Raw genomic sequence first — 18,903 nt, 5'->3', positions numbered from 1 at the left:
AAAGGAAAAGTAAAGTAAGGAAAATGTATGAAAAATGGCCTGCGACTGATTTACCACTCTGCCTCCAACATTCCCATTATGAAGAAGGCTTTTTGTTCCAGATATTACTGCAATCATCCTCAAATATCAGCAGCTGGGTAACCTTTAGGAGTTTCATATACAATCTTTTATTTATCTTTTAGTCATCAAATATCCATCCATCCATCCATCTTCATCCGCTTTGTCCGGGGCCGGGTCGCGGGGGCAGCAGCCTAAGCAAAGAGGCCCAGACCTCCCTCTCCCCAGCCACCTCCTCCAGCTTATCCGGGTCATCAAATATGTTAATCAAATTAGGTTTCATCTCTTTATTAAAACAGTCTCTGACTTGTAGATATTTAAAGAAATAATTTAACAAGTGGATAAAAGACTCGCAGCCCTTGTTGTTAGCCAGAGCCCTGTAAGATCGTATAATGTGCCCACTGGCTATTTTTCTTTTATGAAAATATTTAAACATGTCTCTGTCTTGCAATAAATCACCAAAGTATTATTAAAAGTATTATTGCAGTTGCAGTAAAGTATTATTACTGCAACTGTAGCAGTTTTGTTCACATTTAAATGTTGGTTTGCATGCTTTTACAATAATAAGAGATACACACACAGGCTTGGTGTAAGGAATCTGAGGTTATTAAGTCTTTCTAATTTGATTTGTTTCAAATTACTCATAAATATCAAATCTCTGCCAGCAGAGGACAAATACTTATTTTAGCAATGCTCACTGAGATACTCACCAACACATAAAGACAAACCCAGTTAAAATCAGACACAAAGACTTGAAATACAAAGCCTCATTTGACTCAGAAACCTCTTTGAGTTAGCGCTAACAAGGTTTTGGTTTGTTTAGCAACAGCTTGTTTAACTTCAGATTGAGAACAGAATATGAACAACAGTCACCTCAAAGTGCTTTATACAAGAAAAGACAAAGAAAACCCAACAATCGCCCAAACCCCTGTGAGCAAGCACTTGGCAACAGCAGGAAGGAAAATCTCCCTTTTAACAGGAAGAAGCCTACAAAAGGACGAAGCTAAGGGAGAGGCAAACATCTGCTATGACTAAACTATAAGAGAGAGCTAGAGTTTCATAATAACTAATGATTAAATATAGTTGTAATGCATAAACACACACAAGGAAAAAAGAGATCAAGGAAGAAGAAATGCTCAGTGCATTCTGGGAAGCCCCCCCAGTAGCCTAAGTATATTGCAGCATAATTTAGAGACAATTCAGGAGCACCTGAGTCAGTCCTAACTATAAGTTTTATCAAAAGTGAAAGTCTGCAAAGTATATGTCTTATAAAATCTCTATAAAAACAGCCTCTTGCTTGCATTTTCTTTCAGCCTCCATTTCTCTTTACATCTGTATTGATTATTGGCTGCACTGTTGGTGATGACCGTTAACCTTTTAGTTTAGTAAAAGGCTTTCTGTCTAGTGTCCATTTGCATGTCTGGCTGCACAATATTAAAGCATTTACAATGCACGGACAACAGAGATAAGAGTGCAGACTGCAAAGACAGAAAAATGAGTAACGAGTTACAAAGCAATTTTCCTGTAGTATCAGTAGCTAAGTTAAGCTAAGGTACAGCGGAAATAATAAATACAAAGAAGCTGAGCCACTGTGGTTCTTCTGAGAGATGATTCGTGCATCCTGGTGTCAGAGTTCACTCCTTGGGGATGGTGAACAGAGGAATGAATGCTGCATTCATGAATTCATGAGCACTTTCAGAGTGATATACATGTGATGTCACCTGATCTGTATGAGTCAGGCAACAATGTTTGTGGCCCTGAAATCATAAATCCCAGAAAGAAATATGTTTTCATATTTCATTTAAGGTTTGAGGGTGGTGGGCTGGCCTCTTGTAAAATGTACAAATATACATGTTTAAACTATCAGCAGACTATTTCATTGATTCCTGCTGCTGTGGGCTCTTATAGAGAGATCGCAGTCTCTTCCAATGAGCTGTGATTCCATTGATACATAAATTTATTTTTAGATATACATATTTTAATTTTTACATTGTATCTGGCCTGACTAACAGAAAAGGCAGGGATTAGGAATGTTTCTATTCAGGTTGCACATGTAACACGAGCATATAAAACAATCTAAGCTTGTCAGCATGTCTCCAATTTTGTAAAACGTGAACAGGAAATTGATATCAATATGATCTTATGTGCATGTTGTTTTAGGATCTTGAGTTTTCAAATCATCTGTTGAAATAAAAATGGGTGGAGACGGGTTTATTAATGTGATTGAATATGTGACTTCATATAAGATGTTTCAACATCAGTTTATGTGTAGATATTTAGGCTACGTGCAGCTATATTAAAACAATATGTAAGTACATCTATTATTTTACAAACCCTAAAAGGCATTGCACTATTAGGCCTCCTGGACATTTTGCAGAGATGTTTGCAGTGTAAGGTTGCACCCTGTGTGAATTGCAAACACCCCCATGTGTGCAGATTTATGCCAGCTGTGTTGGGTTTACATGCATGCATGTACAGAAAGGGGTTCGATCTAATTAAGTCGCTTCAGAGGGATGACTTCATCATGATTTCCTTTCTCCCTCCCCCTACTCAGACCCCGCCACTGCCACACCCCACTCATGCACCATTCATATTACATGGCAGTAGGATAGCACGTCTTTGAACCAAATTAGCTGTCATTGCAACCCCTTAATTCCCAACAGACAGTGGGGGTAATTTAATCAGTCGGCTATAGCCTGCAGGAGAGCACGCATGCAGACATCCAAATTCATACAATAGAGAAAAATTATTTTATCATCTGTCTCTTGTGACCACACAAACAAATGCTTTAAGTGAGTCTGGGGAGATACTTTCTTCTCTTTGCTACATCAGCCCCGCCTTTGGCAACTTTTCCTGTACACCTGTCAATAAATAAAAAGAAATTGAAGGAGTTCAGTAGGTAGAGATTTTCTCAAGATTATTATCGCAGCTTTTAATTACTGTCCATACTACATCTGTATCTCAGTTAATGTTTAGAGTTCATCTGAGCTTTGTTGTGACCGACTTTTTCTACTGGATTAAGTTAAATGAAGCCTAATCCTAATGAGCGCATTTGAAATTACCCAGATCGCTATAATAACTGGATTACATGGGCTCCCCCTCATTTAAGACACTTCTTAAAAATATCAGGGGAAAAAATAGGATGAGATGGGTTGGGTGAAACTGGCGAGACTGAAAATGGCTGAAAAGCAATAGGACGACTTTGTGTATTTGAGCATTTCTTTCTATTGTAACTCTTTGTGGTCTTTCTAACTTAAACAGACCCTTGTCTCACAAATTCAGGGAGTGGACATTGGTTAATGAATCTGTCATTATTAAGTTAAACACACACGCACACAAGCACTGGTGTTAACAGTGTAACTAATGACACATGCACTGAACAAAAGCCCAGCTGTCACTCTAGAGGCTTAACAATTATGCATGAATATTCATGGCAGCCACGAGAGCGACAGAAGGTGAGCTTGGCTTTGCAAAGCGTGGTCTTTGTGGAAGTCAGTGTGGAGTCAGCTCTTTCACCTCATCTCCTTTAGCTTTAACAGCAGCTTTAGGAGCCTGTCATTAATTTAGTATGGTTAACAAAACATGTCATAACTTCTGAATTAATGCTAAAAAATAATTTAAGAAAATAAGAGTCAGAATCTGCTTGACTAACAAAGTTAGAAAACCTTGCACTGATTTGCTCTCAGTCATATTATTATTGCTAAAAATGGAAATTCATACGGAAACCCGAATTATGGCTTTCATTTTTGAAGATACCTTAAACGTTTCTCTATAGTAAAACTGCATGCAGCTAAAACCAGGTGGGCAGCTTTATGTATTTCTTTATCAGGTTATGAGGATCAAATCACACTCTGACCACAACCTGCTAACATTAACTCCAAGGAAAGGTAGAATTGTCTTAAACGAACTGCTGCTAAGTAGTGATTTTGTTTATTATTACTAATTTTGATTGACATTTAATGACAGTTGTTCTAATACATTTGTTAACCATTGATTGGGTTTCATTTATGTACGTGTATTGTTTTTCTGCACAAACACATACATATGGGCACTGTATATTTTTATGTATTAAATTTTATTGTATAGAATATACAATTGAAAGAATAAATGGAAAAAAAACATCACAGCATGACTCTACTTTAAACGGCCAGACGGTGGTAGTAATCAGCCATTTAATTAGAGCACGTTGACTACATGGTGAATCGTTTAGATAGGCCGTGTCAGTATGAGCCCGCCTCTAGGGAAATCCGATTGGAAGACGTTATGCCATGAGAGAACTCCGTTTCTTATTGGACAAGATACCCTTCACTCCGCGGTGATGGACTCCAGACGGCTAGCTGTTTCGAAAATGAAACTGGCTTACCTCTGACTTTGATAGGTAAAGACGAGAAAACGAAAATAAAACGCTTCTTTAAAAAATTTCAGGCGATTCACTCTTGCGGCCGGACACAGCGGAGGCTCAAGACACAAACGGTAAGGATAAGATGATGCGAGAGACGGGGGGACATTTTTTTGGGAGTCAGGCCTTTGCTGTCAAACCACGACAACAACAACACCTGATTCGCTTCTCCTATTTTAGCTTCAAGCTAATTACGGTTTACTTACAAGCGAGTGTAAACATGTGCAGACGTGTTTGTTGACCCCCTCTGACGAAATACTGCTTAATTCTCTGTCCAAGCGGTTTGTTGTGGTTTTAGATAAGACAAGCAGGAGAAAGGCTCACAGAAAACTGCTCCTCCTTTTTTTTCTTTTTTACAGCGGGATATGTTCAGCAAATACCATACCAGTTCGGGGCGTGTTGTACTGGAATGGAGGTATGTATATTTCGTATTTCCTGTCATAGATATGTCTATATTTTTTTCTTGGTGTATTTTTAGGGGCCTCTTATAAGCTACCTATAAGCAAAGCATTACACCACAATGTGTTGTTTATCGTGTGATAAGCCACAGCTTACATGTAAAATAAGTCTTTCTTACGTCATGAGGAGTGTTGGTCTTCTTTTCATGTAATTTTTGTGGGGTTTTCTGGGGGCTTTGGGCGTTGGTGTCACGGCTGTAACACAATAGTCAGACCAAAGCTTGAAGGACTGTGTTTTTGTTTGGTTTTACTTGGTCATTCGGGTATATTTATTACTTTGTGTCGCATTCAGACATTCTAAAATTGTTGCTGGTATCTAATGCATAAAGATATTGCCCTATCTGCTCTATGGACATATTTTATATATGCACTTTAGGCCAACTTTTATCTGCTTCCAACATGTATCATGTAAACAGAGTGCATTTTGACCAGTAGACCTAGTTTTGAATTCCCGAGTAAGTACCTACATTCATCTTCTGTCTGTGATCCTGACCTTTGGCCTTCCTTCCGAAGGGTCAGCAAAAATGGCATTTATCTGTACAGTCAATAATGAATAAACCAATAAAGAGTTATACTTGAGGTTAATTCTGGTGGACTTTGTGGATGTTGTAACCTGTATAGCGTGTTTTCTATAATGTATGGGTCTCAAATTTAGTTGATCTTTAACCAAGATATGAGGTGTGGTCGTACATATGCAGTGATATTTATGCAGAAAATGAAACTTAGCAGTGAAACCTGGTCACGTTCTTTAAAATTTAGAGCCATAACTCTCTCCCCTCCTTTCTACAGTCTGTAGCAGCAAGTTTGACAACTCGGTGAGACTGAAGCTGCTGTCGGTATGGCGCACTTTGACACAGAATACCAGCGCCTGGAGGCATCATACAGCGACTCTCCCCCGGGAGAGGAGAACCTGTTGATGCATGTGCCTGAAGGAGTTAAATGTATGATACACATGCACAAATCACAAACAAATATAAGACTTTTTCAAAAACGCATGCCCCTTTTGTCTTATATTCACAGTGATGCCTCAGAATAACAATGTCACTAACTGGAAACAACTCTTTTGCAGCTCAATGGCACCACATAGAAAACCTGGACCTGTTTTTCCAGAGAATATCCTTTGAAATAATTTTGGCACATTTCTTGCTCACCACATTCTGAATTGCGCTGCACTTTCTTACCGCAGATGGATTTAGGATATTCCTTAACACTTATTACGTCTATAATCTGCATCAAAAGAATGGATTCACTTGTATGCTGCTCGGAGAGATCTTTGAGCTGGTGTATGTATTCTCTCCATCACAAGTTGTATTTTTCAGCAAATTTAACATTAACTTTTATCTGTAGAGTATACTGTGTCTTATGTCTGTCTTCATATTTTCTATTTCTCCCTGTCTTTCTTCTTTACCTGGCACCGCTCGCTTTCTTTCTCTATGCAGTCAGCTGCTGTTTGTGGTTGGCTTTACAGTGTTCCTTGCTAACTGTGTGGATTATGACGTCCTCTTTGCCAACAAGTTTGTAAATCACACCGATTCATCTAAAGTCACCTTGCCAGATGCATTCCTCCCAGTGGATGTCTGCAGTGCAAGGTGAGTCTAAGACTCTGTATTTGTTAAAATGTCCTTATGGTGTCTTTTGCATAGACAGTGCTCCAGCTGTAGTTCAAAACAATAATAATATTTACCGTATGCTGTGCTTGGTGGAGCCCCTTAGTTTATTGACTGCCTTAAACTACACATTTTAGTCCTTCTATCTTTGAGACAGCTTTTTCTGATTGGTTGCAACACCTCAAACAGAAGATTTAACAGCAGGTGGGTGGGGCATCTATACTTACAGCCATGGCTTTGTGTGGCTGAGATGACCATGTCAAGGACATCTGCCCTAAATGATGTCATACAGAGACTAGATTAAAATAGAATATCTGACATCAAGCTTTTAGAGCAGTCTGAGGTTTATGTTTACATGCTGATGTTTTGACCATTTTAGATATGAGAATCCAGACAGAAAATGAGGAAAACATAAAAGGTCCACTTTAAGTCTACCTTAAATCTTCACTATATTATCTTCAGAAAATATTGTAAAATAAAGCCTCCAGTTTTCTTTATTTTTCTGATAAATATGACATTTTGTTGAAGCACTGCTTCAATACTGGTAAATAATAACATGTCTTTTGGTCTACAGAATCCGAAACAATGCATTTGTGATCTTTGTGCTGATAATCTCCGGGGTGTTTTGGCTACATCGGCTCTTTAAATTCATCTACAATGTGTGCTGTTATTGGGAGATCCGATCCTTCTACATCAACGCCCTTAAAATGACCATGGTGAGTTTTTTGTGGGACAGTTTGTCCTGTTGACATTAGAAACCCCTAATAATGTCTGTTATTTTTGCCAAGAATAAAGCCCAATTCCTAAGCTTTATAGTGCTTTTGTGCTTCAGTCAGAGCTCCCCTATGCAACGTGGCAGGAGGTTCAGGCCAGGATTGTTGAGATCCAGAAGGAACATCAGATCTGCATCCATAAAAAGGAGCTGACAGAGCTGGACATTTACCACCGCATCCTCCGCTTTAAGAATTACATGGTTTGTATATTTGCAGTGAAATGTTATTAAAGATTTTGGTGGATGAACACCTCCTTTCAGACATAACAAAATGATGTAACCTCAAACCAAACCTTTCTTCCTGTACTTCTCTAGGTTGCCATGGTGAATAAATCACTCCTTCCTGTGCGATTTCGACTTCCTGTACTTGGGGAGTACGTGTTTTATACTCGGGGTCTCAAATACAACTTTGAGCTCATCTTCTTTTGGGGACCAGGTCTGTCATCAGTTATGCATGTGTGCTTTTGTATACGAGTTATATCCTGTGTAAGTAATTGATCTGTTTATGAGAAGAAACCTTTATTTAAACTCTGCTGATTTTGATTGTTTTCATTCCTGCAGGCTCCCTGTTTGAGAACGAGTGGAGCCTGAAACAGGAGTATAAGAGGGGAGGGAACAGGCTTGAGCTTGCAGACAGGCTAGCCTCTCGTATCCTGTGGATCGGCATTGCAAATCTGCTGCTGTGTCCAGTCATTCTTGTGTGGCAGATCCTTTATGCCTTTTTCAGTTATACTGAGGTAAATGGTTTACATATGAATTAACTAAGCCATTTCCTTTTGCATTTAATAGTGACGACAGTGCTTTGTTTTGTTTTTTTATCTGTGTTTGTATGTAGGTGATCAAGCGAGAGCCTGGCTCTCTGGGGGCGAGATGCTGGTCTCTGTATGGTCGATGTTATCTGCGTCATTTCAATGAGCTGGACCACGAGCTCATGTCACGCCTCAGCAAAGGCTACAAGGTCAGTGCACCAACTCATCTCCTGCACATCTTTGATGCTCATACCTACCTTCTTATTTTGTAAAAGCTATGATTATAAAGGCTAATCCGTAAATCTGGCAAATCTGTAAATATATGAGACCAATTGGGATTTTTCCTGTAGATAAGAGCAAGGAAAAAGATTTTTCTGGTGCTTCTCATTCATTGCCTGTAGAGTTAATAATCAACCCCATTTCCTCCTCCTTTCTTCCTCTTCTTTGTACTCTGTTCCTGTTTCATTCAGGCTGCATCCAAGTATATGAACTGTTTCCTTTCACCACTGCTCACAGTGGTTGCCAAAAATGTGGCATTTTTTGCCGGGTCTCTTTTGGCCGTTCTCATCGCCCTGACCATCTATGATGAGGACGTTCTTGCAGTGGAGCATGTGCTCTCATCAATCACACTCCTTGGAGTGTGTATCACAATCTGCAGGTAAGGACTGATGGTGAAATAATTTAATGGGAAGTCTGAATAAGATAAAAACCTAAATTTAAATGTGTTCAGTGGAGAAGAAAAGTAAAATAAAGGGTAGAAAGCAGAATAGCAAGAAACCGCTAATCAGTCCAGCTGTGTAAAACTAATTGAAACTTTATAAATCTATAAAATACTAACAATATTGTAAATTAAATTGCATACATCTGCTACAAACTAAGACTATAGGACCCAAATCTCATCATGTAGAATATCAACCATTAACCCCGAGCCATTTCTTTATTGCCCTTTTAAAGCTACTCATAGTTGTAATCCCTTTAATGCTCTTTTGCATCTCGTTCTTCTTCCTACTTATGCAAGGAAGATGGATTCCTTGCCTTAAGCAGCTTCTGGCTCTTTACATCTGAATTCCAAAAGTTAATTTGACACAGTTAATTATTTTGCGCTTTCAGCCATCCAAAACACTGAAAAAAAAACTATGCATATGTGTAATTTATTATGAATGAAATTAATAATTTTTTAAAAATATCCACTTTTACTTTACTTAAACAGTTCATTCTTGTCTAATATGCATCTGTTTTCCAAAGCTTTGTGTCATCATACATATCTCAGTAAATGTGGAAAAAAAAGACCGTCTCCACCACTTGTCTTTCTTTCTCTACAGGTCATTTATTCCTGATAAACATATGGTGTTCTGCCCTGAGCAGCTGTTGCGGGTCATTCTGGCTCATATCCACTACATGCCTGATCACTGGCAAGGCAATGCACACAGATACGAGACCCGAGACCAGTTCTCCCAGCTGTTCCAGTACAAAGCAGTGAGTACAGAAACTTAACTATGAATAAACCTTTCTAAATGCATTTATTTTTTCAAATTATACACTGAACATGTCATTACCTGAAAACTGACTGAAGGACAATTAATGGAAGCCAATCATTGTTTTTTTAAAAAAAAACAAATTATGTACACATGTTCTGCTCCTGCTTACTTCTGCCATGCTCTGCATGCTTTTTCCAGCCATTCTTTTGTAGATTTGCTGGTGTGTTTGGGAACTATGGCCTGTTGCAAGGGACGAGCTTTAGCTTGAAACCTCATATTTGACGCTAGAATACTTTGGAATACAGAAACATTCAGGCGCTCACGCTTGCTTATGATCAATCAAGTGCATTTGATTAGCAGCACTTGGCCGCCGCTTACCCTTTTAAGTGATATGGAAGCAATAAGGGAGCACATAGGTATTCATACACTCCTCCTGCATTTTGGCTTCGTTTATGTTAAAGAAATAATGACATGGTGTAATATCCCGTGTTTTTGTAGCTCATCTAAAGTTACCTCATTTTAAGACTTGCTGAGGCCCAGATTATTTTTATTACTTCCTGATATGTAAAATCTTAGAACTGAGAGAAGGTGCACTTTCTTTTTACCATGAAAGGCTTCTGAAGATTTTCTGCTATTTAGCTGTTAATTACCAGAGACTATGGCCTGAATACACACACCACCCACCGCTAATAGTGAGCTTCACAATCACTGTCATTTGCATTCATGTCTCGTAGGGATTGGAAAATTAGCAGATTCTAGCTATTGACTGTGGGGGTCTTTAGTCCCATGCTGAGGAGCATATTATCACTGCTTGTTAGAAGTAATTTACTCTTCCCTTGAAGATTTTTAGTGCTGAAAGCAACGTTGAAGTTTAAATTTGAATGTGTTCAAAAAGAATAAATTTAGCATAACACTTTCCTCGTTTTCAGTGTGCAGTTTACGCTTTGTTTTCCTCCAGGTGTTTATTCTAGAGGAGCTGTTAAGTCCAGTGGTGACTCCCATCATCCTCATCTTCTGTCTAAGGAGAAAGTCTTTGGAGATCATTGACTTCTTCAGAAACTTCACTGTGGAGGTGGTTGGGGTGGGAGACACCTGCTCCTTTGCTCAGATGGACATTAGGCAGCATGGACACCCTGCGGTGAGAGACTGTCACAACGCAGCCAATTTTATGACTAAATATGTAGATGTAAACACAAAGTGTTTATGTATAAACTATGTGGTGTTATTGATTGATAATTAATCCTCCCTTTGTAGTGGATGTCAGAGGGGAAGACAGAGGCATCTATCTATCAGCAGGCAGAGGATGGGAAGACGGAGTTATCGCTGATGCACTTTGCCATCACTAACCCCCAGTGGCAGCCTCCTCGAGAGACCACACACTTTATCAGCCAGTTGAAAGAAAGAGTTCACAGAGAAGCCACAGGGGCTCCTTCAGACACACATCCAATGTCTCTGTCAGAGTCTGAGGTAGGCTGATGAACTACCATGCATACCCAAGTATGAAAGTGGTGATTAATTAATGTAATTACATTTTCACTGGTAAAAATTTATTTTCTCTGTTGTCTTTTCTTTCTTTTTTAGCCACGGAGTCTCATTGCAAACCTCTTGACAGGTCCCTCCACACTGGCCTCAGTTCATTTTGACCGGGATATTTCTTTAGCAAATCATGCAGCAGCTGGCATAAACGATGGGGGGTCCGCCTTACGCTCTCTTTCACCAATTAGCAGCAGCCTCCACTTGAGAGGCAGCTTAAGTGCAGCTCACAGGGCTGCTGGCCATACTAGCAGAACAATGGCAGGCTCAGGGTAGGAAAGATACTCTTTCAGTTATACTAAACTCATGTTCTCCTTCTCTTTGCCATTTCCTTGTGTCCAATTTTCTCCACATTTGTTCTCTCCTCCGGTAGGACCGACGCTCGAACTGTGAGCTCAGGCAGCAGCGCATGGGAAGGTCAGCTTACAAGTTTGGTCCTATCAGAGTATGCCTCCACTGAGATGAGCATCCATGCACTTTATATGCATGAGGTATGTGCGTGCATAACAGAGGTATTATGAATATTTCACAGATCTCATCCATCTTTATCCATCCTCATCTTTCTCGCTTTTATTCCGAAGCTCCATAAACAGCAGTCTCGTGGCGAGATGTCCCGCCATACCTGGCACAGACAGGAGAGCGATGAAAGCAGCGACAGCATCCCAGATGAAGTAAGGAGCGAACCCATTCCCCATTCAAGAAATTTCCCTCGATCGCACACTTTCCCCACCACAGTTCCCAGTCCTAGTGCCATTCCCACTTCAGCTTCAGCCACCAGCAGCACCGCTCTGGGCCAGGAGAGGCCAACAGCACAGAGCAGCAGTCAGAGACACCACAGTGGACCTACAACTGGTATCTATGTTTTTGGTTGCTTGGTATTCTTTTTAATGTTATTAATTTTAAGGTTATTATAATAAATCTTTACTTTTGCAGTAGCATTATTACAATGAATGGAAATATAAATTAATAAACTTTAAGAAAATGTGTTCATTTTAGGAAGAGGTGTGGGAGCTGTGTCAGGACTAATGTGAAAATTTGCCTGCAGTGGAAATACTGTAATTCTTCAGTTCTACTTATAAACTGTATATAAAAGATAGATGTAGAGTCTGGAATTGAAAAGAAAGCTGATGCAAAGTGCTTTAAACCTGCATCCTTTCAAAAGGCCATAAGGAAGCGACTCAAAAAAGAAGCCAGTTGTGGAGAAGTCACAGAAGTGTGTTAAATCTTGACTACCTGTCTGTTTGTTTTGAAGACCCGTTTGGTACAGGGGTAAAGATAGTGAGGTCAGCACGTGTGCCAATGGGGGGATGGGCAGAGGATGGTCAAACAGCGCAACGACACCATGAACCACTACCAGAGGAGAGTTTAGAGGATGAAATGCCTCCTCACATACACAAGGTGAATGCTCTTTCTTTCTGTGTGTGCTATTGAATGTTAATTTGTCTGTATTCACTGCAAGTAAATGAATATTTTGTTCTTTCTCTCACTTTAGGTTACATAATCAAGCCATGTGAATACCTGCATCTGCCCTTCTATAGAGCCCACAACATTGATCCTCATCCAGACCCTTTTCCAGGACTGAACATCTGATCTGACATAATGCAAAAGCAGTAAAACCATCTGAACAGGTTTAGATAGTTATTGCCTTTGGTCATTCAAATACTTTGTGACTTTGCGACATCAATGATATATTTAACAGGCATTTGGAGTAAACATGTTTATCAGAAGAGGACCTTCAGGATCAAGTTATTTCTAATAGCCACTGTGCACATCAGATTACACTACACATATTTAACATCACGTGGGATGAAAGTGCGTATGCTGTGGAGACAGTGCTTGTGAACACCAAGCACTGCTGGAAAGTAAATAGTTTGCCCAAACCAGACCACAGCAGTCCGGACTGTGCTGTCGACCACTTTTGCAAACATGATAACATGAAATAAAGAAAATGAAGAATGTCTCCATAACAATGAAATGTGTTTAGACAGATGCTGTTAAAAACAGAGACTTTCATTGTGTATATTTGTTCTTGTACTGATAGCAGCAGGGTGTGGATTATACCATATACTCTGCATTTCAGCTTGCATTTTGCCTCTTGGAAAAAAAGTATGAAGATCTCAACTCTTATAAAATTCACATAATATTTTTCATATCATCTTTTAATTTAACCCTTTTCTGCATTAATTGCTTTACAAGAGATTTTTCTAAAAATGTCCCAAAGCCCAGGAATCTGGATGCATTTGCACAAATTGATGTTTGTTTAAAAAATGAATTGTACTGATTTGAGTTCTGCATGCAAACATGCACTGTGTTATCAGGTTATTTCACAGCAGCCCAGGGGAATATTGAATCCATTTTGATGTGTTTGCAGACACTTTAAAATCTGATGTCACCCATTTTTTCCCCCATTTAAATATTTGTCAACAGACTTATAGACTAATAGTTCAGTAGAAAAACAAGGCTGTCAAGGCATGTAATATTGACTTCTGCCATACTAAAATCTCCCAAAGTACATGGACATCACATATTCATCCTTCTGGAAAGTTCAAACTTGATGGCACAGCAAGAAACTCTACCATATCCAGTCAGAGCATGGAAGCACTCTGTTCCCCATGTCAATAAGCCAGGTCTTTACACTGGGAATGATGCACTTTAATAAGTTGCTAATGCAGAGTGTCACTTAACTTGGATTGTTTTGCATCTGTATATTTTCGTACACATATTGTTAAATTATTTTTATTTTTCAAAGGGATGTGCCAAGGTGATGATGAAGTACTGTCGATGGAGACTGAAGTGATTCATGTTAATTTGAAGGTGATTAGCGTTTTTGTTGGTTTATATTATAAATCTTGTAAAATACCAATTTGTACAGCTGAAAATTCGTCTATTAAAACGATGCAATGAGTTTGTGTGTGCAGTGAAAAACAAACTACAAACATGATACTGGTGTCAAGCCAGCCTCCAATTCGAGACTTGCAGTCAAGCCAGCCTCCAGTTTGTTTTACGTTCCCTGTGTATTCAAAGTATTACGGGAATGGATGTGGAAACCGGATTTCAAAATAAAAGCCAACTTCGAGTGAATTAACAGATATGTTAAGAACATAATAACATATAATTTAGGCTTTTTTTTTTTTTACAAACTCTAATGTTAGATCTATATGACACAGCCTTGTACCCTAATTGTGCCCTGTCACTATCAAGGCCATCTTATTTTGGATTTCAAAGTAAAAGCCCTGTGAAGCTTCATTTTTGAACTACTCTTTCAATGACTTAATAATGCTCTTAAAAGCAAAAGTCGTATTTCCAAATACTATTTGAACTTTATATCAACACTTTCCAACCACAGTCTTTTTACAGTGATACCATATCAATATCAAGTCAGTCTGATTTTGCCTTTCATAGTAATGGCCCTTTGAAATTGTCCATAATTGACTTAATCTTCTAACGATTCAAAATGCTCTAAAATGAAAAATTCTTGTTTCCACAGGGTAATTCCACCTTAGATCAACAGTATACAGCCCCACAGTGATACCATATCAATATCAAGTCATTCTGATTATGCCTTCCAAAATAAAAGCCTTTTTAAATTGTCCATAATTGACCTAACTTTCAGTGATTTCAAAATGTTTTAAAATGGAAATTTCCTGTTTCCACAGGGTAATTCCACTCCAGATCAACAGTATACAACCTCACGATGTTACCATATCAATATCAAAACATTCTGATATTGCTTTAAAAAATAAAAGCATTTTCAAACTGCCCATATCTGAGTTGCTCCTGGAACAATTTCAAAATGCTCTAAAATGGCACATTCCTGTTTCCACAGGGTAATTCCACTTTAGATCAACAGTATACAACCTCACGATGTTACCATATCAATTTCAAGTAATTCTGATTATGCCTTCCAAAATAATGGCCTGTTGAAAATGCCCATAATTGACCTAACTTTCAGTGATTTCAAAATGCTCTAAAAAGGAAAATTCCTGTTTCCACAGGGTAATTCCACCTTAGATCAACAGTATACAGCCCCACAGTGATACCATATCAATATCAAGTCATTCTGATTTTGCCTTCCAAAGTAAAAGCCTTTTCAAATTGTCCACAATTGACCTAACTTTCAGTGATTTCAAAATGCTCTAAAATGGAAATTTCGTGTTTCCACAGGATAATTCTACTCCAGATCAACAGTATACAGCCCCACAGTGATACCATATTAATATCAAGTCATTCTGATTTTGCCTTCCAAAATAAAAGACTTTTCAAATTGTCCACAATTGACCTAACTTTCAGTGATTTCAAAATGCTCTAAAATGGAAATTTCGTGTTTCCACAGGATAATTCTACTCCAGATCAACAGTATACAGCCCCACAGTGATACCATATTAATATCAAGTCATTCTGATTTTGCCTTCCAAAATAAAAGACTTTTCAAATTGCCAAGATACGACCTACTCTTTTAAAGATTTCAAAATGCTCTAAAAGTGAAAATTGCTGTTTCCACAGGATAATTTCACTTTAGGTCAACAGTATACAACCTCACGATGTTACCATATCAATTTCAAGTAATTCTGATTATGCCTTCCAAAATAATGGCCTGTTGAAAATGCCCATAATTTACCTAACTTTCAGTGATTTCGGAATGCTCTAAAAAGGAAATTTTCTGTTTCCACAGAATAATTTCACTTTAAATCAACAGTATACAACCCCACAGAGATACGATGTTAAGATCAAGTCACTCTGATTTTGCCTTCCAAAATAAAAGTATTTTCAAATTGCCCGTAGACGACCTACTCGTTTAACGATTTCAAAATGCTCTTAAATTGAAAGATGCTGTTTCCACAGGATAATTCCACTTTAGATCAACAGTATCCAACCCGACAGTAAAACCATGTAAATTTCATGTTGGTCTGATTTCGCCTTTCAAATTAATGGCCCGTCGAATTTGTCCATATGTGATATACTCTTTCAATTATTTCAGAATGTTTTAAAAATGAAAATTGCTGTTTCAACACATACTGGGTTTTCATTTTGAAAAGCAAAATCAGACTCAATTGATTATGACAGAATTGAATCATAAAGATGATGTAAAAGGAAGCTGAAATTGCCACTAGGTTGTAATTGATAGTACGTTTATATTTTAAGTCTGTGGAAAGATGTCATGGTTGGTTGCCACTGAAATTGCCACTAGGTTGTAATTGATAGTACGTTTATATTTTAAGTCTGTGGAAAGATGTCATGGTTGGTTTGCAAGCTGTTTTGTAATTTCTTTATTTAGAATGACAAAGATGTCATTCTAAATAAAGAATGACAAAGATGTCATTCTAAATAAAGAAATTACAAAACAGCTTGCAAACCAACCATGACATCTTTCCACAGACTTAAAATATAAACGTACTATCAATTACAACCTAGTGGCAATTTCAGCTTCCTTTTACATCATCTTTATGATTCAATTCTGTCATAATCAATTGAGTCTGATTTTGCTTTTCAAAATGAAAACCCAGTATGTGTTGAAACAGCAATTTTCATTTTTAAAACATTCTGAAATAATTGAAAGAGTATATCACATATGGACAAATTCGACGGGCCATTAATTTGAAAGGCGAAATCAGACCAACATGAAATTTACATGGTTTTACTGTCGGGTTGGATACTGTTGATCTAAAGTGGAATTATCCTGTGGAAACAGCATCTTTCAATTTAAGAGCATTTTGAAATCGTTAAACGAGTAGGTCGTCTACGGGCAATTTGAAAATACTTTTATTTTGGAAGGCAAAATCAGAGTGACTTGATCTTAACATCGTATCTCTGTGGGGTTGTATACTGTTGATTTAAAGTGAAATTATTCTGTGGAAACAGAAAATTTCCTTTTTAGAGCATTCCGAAATCACTGAAAGTTAGGTAAATTATGGGCATTTTCAACAGGCCATTATTTTGGAAGGCATAATCAGAATTACTTGAAATTGATATGGTAACATCGTGAGGTTGTATACTGTTGACCTAAAGTGAAATTATCCTGTGGAAACAGCAATTTTCACTTTTAGAGCATTTTGAAATCTTTAAAAGAGTAGGTCGTATCTTGGCAATTTGAAAAGTCTTTTATTTTGGAAGGCAAAATCAGAATGACTTGATATTAATATGGTATCACTGTGGGGCTGTATACTGTTGATCTGGAGTAGAATTATCCTGTGGAAACACGAAATTTCCATTTTAGAGCATTTTGAAATCACTGAAAGTTAGGTCAATTGTGGACAATTTGAAAAGTCTTTTATTTTGGAAGGCAAAATCAGAATGACTTGATATTAATATGGTATCACTGTGGGGCTGTATACTGTTGATCTGGAGTAGAATTATCCTGTGGAAACACGAAATTTCCATTTTAGAGCATTTTGAAATCACTGAAAGTTAGGTCAATTGTGGACAATTTGAAAAGGCTTTTACTTTGGAAGGCAAAATCAGAATGACTTGATATTGATATGGTATCACTGTGGGGCTGTATACTGTTGATCTAAGGTGGAATTACCCTGTGGAAACAGGAATTTTCCTTTTTAGAGCATTTTGAAATCACTGAAAGTTAGGTCAATTATGGGCATTTTCAACAGGCCATTATTTTGGAAGGCATAATCAGAATTACTTGAAATTGATATGGTAACATCATGAGGTTGTATACTGTTGATCTAAAGTGGAATTACCCTGTGGAAACAGGAATGTGCCATTTTAGAGCATTTTGAAATTGTTCCAGGAGCAACTCAGATATGGGCAGTTTGAAAATGCTTTTATTTTTTAAAGCAATATCAGAATGTTTTGATATTGATATGGTAACATCGTGAGGTTGTATACTGTTGATCTGGAGTGGAATTACCCTGTGGAAACAGGAAATTTCCATTTTAAAACATTTTGAAATCACTGAAAGTTAGGTCAATTATGGACAATTTAAAAAGGCTTTTATTTTGGAAGGCATAATCAGAATGACTTGATATTGATATGGTATCACTGTGGGGCTGTATACTGTTGATCTAAGGTGGAATTACCCTGTGGAAACAAGAATTTTTCATTTTAGAGCATTTTGAATCGTTAGAAGATTAAGTCAATTATGGACAATTTCAAAGGGCCATTACTATGAAAGGCAAAATCAGACTGACTTGATATTGATATGGTATCACTGTAAAAAGACTGTGGTTGGAAAGTGTTGATATAAAGTTCAAATAGTATTTGGAAATACGACTTTTGCTTTTAAGAGCATTATTAAGTCATTGAAAGAGTAGTTCAAAAATGAAGCTTCACAGGGCTTTTACTTTGAAATCCAAAATAAGATGGCCTTGATAGTGACAGGGCACAATTAGGGTACAAGGCTGTGTCATATAGATCTAACATTAGAGTTTGTAAAAAAAAAAAAGCCTAAATTATATGTTATTATGTTCTTAACATATCTGTTAATTCACTCGAAGTTGGCTTTTATTTTGAAATCCGGTTTCCACATCCATTCCCGTAATACTTTGAATACACAGGGAACGTAAAACAAACTGGAGGCTGGCTTGACTGCAAGTCTCGAATTGGAGGCTGGCTTGACACAAGTAACATGATCCGGTTTGTAATGTGTTATGATGAGTAGGTTGACGGTGACTAACCTTTCGTATTTTAACGTCGCTCTAGGATACATGAAGTTACAAAAGGCTGTCTGCAGCGCTAGCTTAAGTTTAGCTTGCTAGCGTAGTTCGCTGCTAACATAACGGCCGTTTCGTCTTGACATCACGGAAGCTGAAAGAAAAGTTTCTGAGACTGGTGAAATAAATTGGCGGCGTTCAGTCTGGTTGTAATTCTTATTGTGTCCTGTGCGCCTTGTCGTCAGA

General features: G+C 38.0%; 1 protein-coding gene across 1 annotated transcript; it reads left to right on the top strand.

The window, feature by feature from the left end:
• Positions 1–4,361: 4,361 nt before the first annotated feature.
• atg9a (ATG9 autophagy related 9 homolog A (S. cerevisiae)) lies at positions 4,362–13,958 on the top strand. The gene is made up of 20 exons (XM_085257397.1): positions 4,362–4,530; positions 4,816–4,871; positions 5,704–5,855; positions 5,984–6,027; positions 6,133–6,197; positions 6,354–6,503; positions 7,096–7,237; positions 7,354–7,494; positions 7,609–7,729; positions 7,855–8,030; positions 8,129–8,251; positions 8,513–8,700; positions 9,365–9,518; positions 10,479–10,658; positions 10,775–10,987; positions 11,102–11,325; positions 11,427–11,544; positions 11,635–11,905; positions 12,306–12,451; positions 12,546–13,958. The coding sequence occupies exons 3-20, from the start codon at positions 5,753–5,755 to the stop codon at positions 12,552–12,554; spliced, it is 2,568 nt and encodes an 855-aa protein (XP_085113523.1). The 5' UTR covers positions 4,362–4,530; positions 4,816–4,871; positions 5,704–5,752; the 3' UTR covers positions 12,555–13,958.
• Positions 13,959–18,903: the final 4,945 nt, after the last annotated feature.

Source organism: Mchenga conophoros, linkage group LG19 (genome assembly GCF_057382185.1).
Source record: "Mchenga conophoros isolate Kocher_MC1m ecotype Shallow Benthic linkage group LG19, M_conophoros_male_GT1.1, whole genome shotgun sequence".
Taxonomy (NCBI): domain Eukaryota; kingdom Metazoa; phylum Chordata; class Actinopteri; order Cichliformes; family Cichlidae; genus Mchenga; species Mchenga conophoros.
Note: the sequence above shows the minus strand (reverse complement) of the source record. Positions and strands in the feature narration are given on the sequence as shown.